Here is a 2791-nt window from a genome sequence, read left to right as displayed (position 1 = left end):
ATATATTGAAAATTAGATGATTGAAAAATAAATATATTATCTAAAAAGAGTCAATAGAAACTAGATGGAGAAAATGAGAAGTGTGCAATGCATGGGAAACAAAAATTAGGCATGATACACACATGATCAGGCTATTTTTCAAGTAAAAGTTTGTATGTGAGAAGATCAACAAGTTGATAATCCGATACACACTATTTATTATATTTTGTAATCATACATTATGAGATTGAACCTAATACTCTCATATTTCTTAACAATTTTCTCTTATATGAGAACTCAGCTCATACCAGGTTGCCTTATTTAAATTTGTTCATCATAAAAGGTACCATATATCCATATGAGCCACCGTTCATATAAATCACCCATTCATAGCCGACTGACTCTAATATCACTAGTTAAACTATCAAAAAATGCGGATCAAGGGGGGGTTGCATAACGATGACAAGGTTTTATTTGGGACATCTTTCTTACTACTTCTTAAAGCAGCTTTCTTGTAAAAAAATTTTCAAGAAATTTTTGTACTAAAAAGCTGCTTTAAGAAGCAGTAAAAAAATTATCCCAAATAAAATCTAAGTATAATTTTACTTAAAAACTTAAGAGCATAAGGAAGATCAACCACAATTAGTTTTACTATGCTAACATAATTTTTTTTTAAACCATCGAATATGTGAAAACCAATACTCTTCCATATATCTTAATACAAATGAAGCTCAACTCAAAAACTTTGGACGAAATCTCCACTGTAAGAAAGAACAGACATGTTAACTACTTTTATTAGCTGTAAAATCCAAGCAGTAGAATGACGGATTATCTATTACTGATGTATATCTTCTGATCTGGAAAATCGATCGATTACAAGATATTGAAACAATGATGAGCTAAAATATTTCAGAAAAAAAAATCATTTCATGATTTCAATGCATGAGCTAACAATTTATCAAAGTTTCATTAAATAAAACTTTGTTCTCTGAAGAAAATATTCTCAATTATATTTGAGAATCATCTATGTTAGAATCTCATTCTTGCATGCATGTACGCACGTACCCTAGCATGTTAGCCTCTATGAAAATCTGATAAATATTATAGAGCAAAAATCCTAGCTATTAAAAATTTCTTATAAAAATTCCATCCATTTGATGGTATATATATATTAACTTATATTATACAGATCCCCATAAATTTTATAATTCTCAAAATCAAAAGGAAGATAATTTAGAATTCTTTATCTAGCTAGCAAATTCTATAATGAGTAATAGGATTTTTGTTCGCATATTTTACCATCTGATCCTCCTAACTATGTCCTCCACTCGGGTGAAGAATCAACTTCACACAGCCAAGAAATCTATGAAAGGAACGCCGGCCTCACTCTCTAATTGCTTCTTGTCAATCTCTTCTTGCTCCTCTTCCTCCATCCTCTCTCCTGTGCCATTAGAATCGCTAGTACTGTTTACTTGCAGGAAATCATAGAACTCGATCGAACTCTCTCTACTTGTATTTCCATCTGCCATTATTACACATATTTAGTTAGAACAATAATATATAATTACGAATGATTTTCTCTTCCTTTCTCAACATGAATCAATAGACCAGAAACTATATATATATATATATATATATATATATAGTTACTGTTAATAGCTAAAGAATAGAAGGCTTTGAGAAGTTGAGTTATAGCCATAACTAATTCCTTCGTCTCCTCCTACGATTAAGTTAGAAGAGAAAAAATCACTATAGAATTTAAGCTTCAGCTCCTCTCTTCTTTGCTTCTCTTCAGATGGTGCATACTCTTCTAGCTTTAATACTTTAGATGTTTCTCTTGACCTTCGAGCCATGATTACATGCCAGTGATTCTTCACAGCGTTATCTGTTCTTCCTGGAAAGAAACGTGCGATGACAGACCACCGATTTCCATGAATTCTATGAGAAGTTATAAGCCTCTCTTCCTCTTCTTTTGTGAATGGGCTTCGTAATATTCTTGGATCCAGCTGATTGAACCATCTTAACCTACAGCTCTTTCCTGTTTAATAAAGCAGCTGTTAACATGTCAAAATTTATAAAAATATTTGCGTATAGTTAAATATGTAATACTAGTTTGCACCTGATCTCCCTTTCAGCTTCTCAGCAATAGCATTCCAGTTGTGAGGGCCGTGCCTTGTGACCAGTTCCTTGAGCTTCTCGTCCTCCTCTGGCATCCAATGGCCTCTGGTGCACATTTCATAAAGAAAGTTTCTAATGAAGAATAGATTAGAGAAGCAGAAGCCTCTAAGAGAGAATTAAAAGGTTTATTATTGGCCGAAGGAAACCAGAATTAATATCTTCAGTTAGAGAAGAAGAAGAAGAAGATAAAAGTAGAGACATATAAAGAGAGAAGAGAATGGGAAAGAGGATTCTTCCGTTAGAGGTGAAGTCATTAGTGGTTGATGGTACATTTTGCCTAACAAATGGTTGTCTATTGTAAGTGGAGATAGGGAGATAGAAGTGGAGAGGTTGCTTGATGGGACAAAATCAGTTCAACTTTCAACATCTTCCCACGTTTCTAACCTTCATCTGCTTGAGCCGCACCTTCCACCTATACTCCTTTGCTCAAATATGGCACTATTGAGAAGAAATTTTCTGCATAAATTCGGTAAAGTCAATATTTTTTTGACATTTTTTATGCTATATGCAATTAAGAAAGTTATCTAGTCCACCTCATCATCATATATTAAATATGTCTTTGATACACATAAGAGGTAGTGCAAATTTTGTACATAGTGAGAGCTGGTGAGCTACATTCAAATTTAAACTGCAT

At 33.0% G+C, this 2791-nt stretch overlaps 1 protein-coding gene across 1 annotated transcript; it reads right to left on the bottom strand.

Moving 5' to 3' along the window:
- Positions 1–1631: 1631 nt before the first annotated feature.
- On the bottom strand, positions 1632–2380 carry LOC110111728 (transcription factor MYB52-like). Its single transcript, XM_028697723.1, has 2 exons — positions 2099–2380; positions 1632–2017 (listed from the first exon to the last, which is right to left on the bottom strand). The coding sequence occupies exons 1-2, from the start codon at positions 2211–2213 to the stop codon at positions 1632–1634; spliced, it is 501 nt and encodes a 166-aa protein (XP_028553556.1). The 5' UTR covers positions 2214–2380.
- Between the last annotated feature and the right edge of the window lie 411 nt (positions 2381–2791).

This window comes from Dendrobium catenatum, unplaced genomic scaffold, assembly GCF_001605985.2.
Source record: "Dendrobium catenatum unplaced genomic scaffold, ASM160598v2 fragScaff_scaffold_993, whole genome shotgun sequence".
NCBI lineage: Eukaryota > Viridiplantae > Streptophyta > Magnoliopsida > Asparagales > Orchidaceae > Dendrobium > Dendrobium catenatum.
The sequence above is the reverse complement of the archived record's forward strand: the minus strand, read 5'-3'. Positions and strand labels throughout refer to the sequence as shown.

Excerpts from the sequence above, each read along its gene's own strand:
- LOC110111728 (XM_028697723.1), bottom strand. The coding sequence starts at position 2,213 with ATGTGCACCAGAGGCCATTGGATGCCAGAGGAGGACGAGAAGCTCAAG. Across the intron at positions 2,018-2,098 it reads GAAGCTGAAAGGGAGATCAG|GAAAGAGCTGTAGGTTAAGA; the intron begins GTGCAAACTAGT and ends TTTATTAAACAG.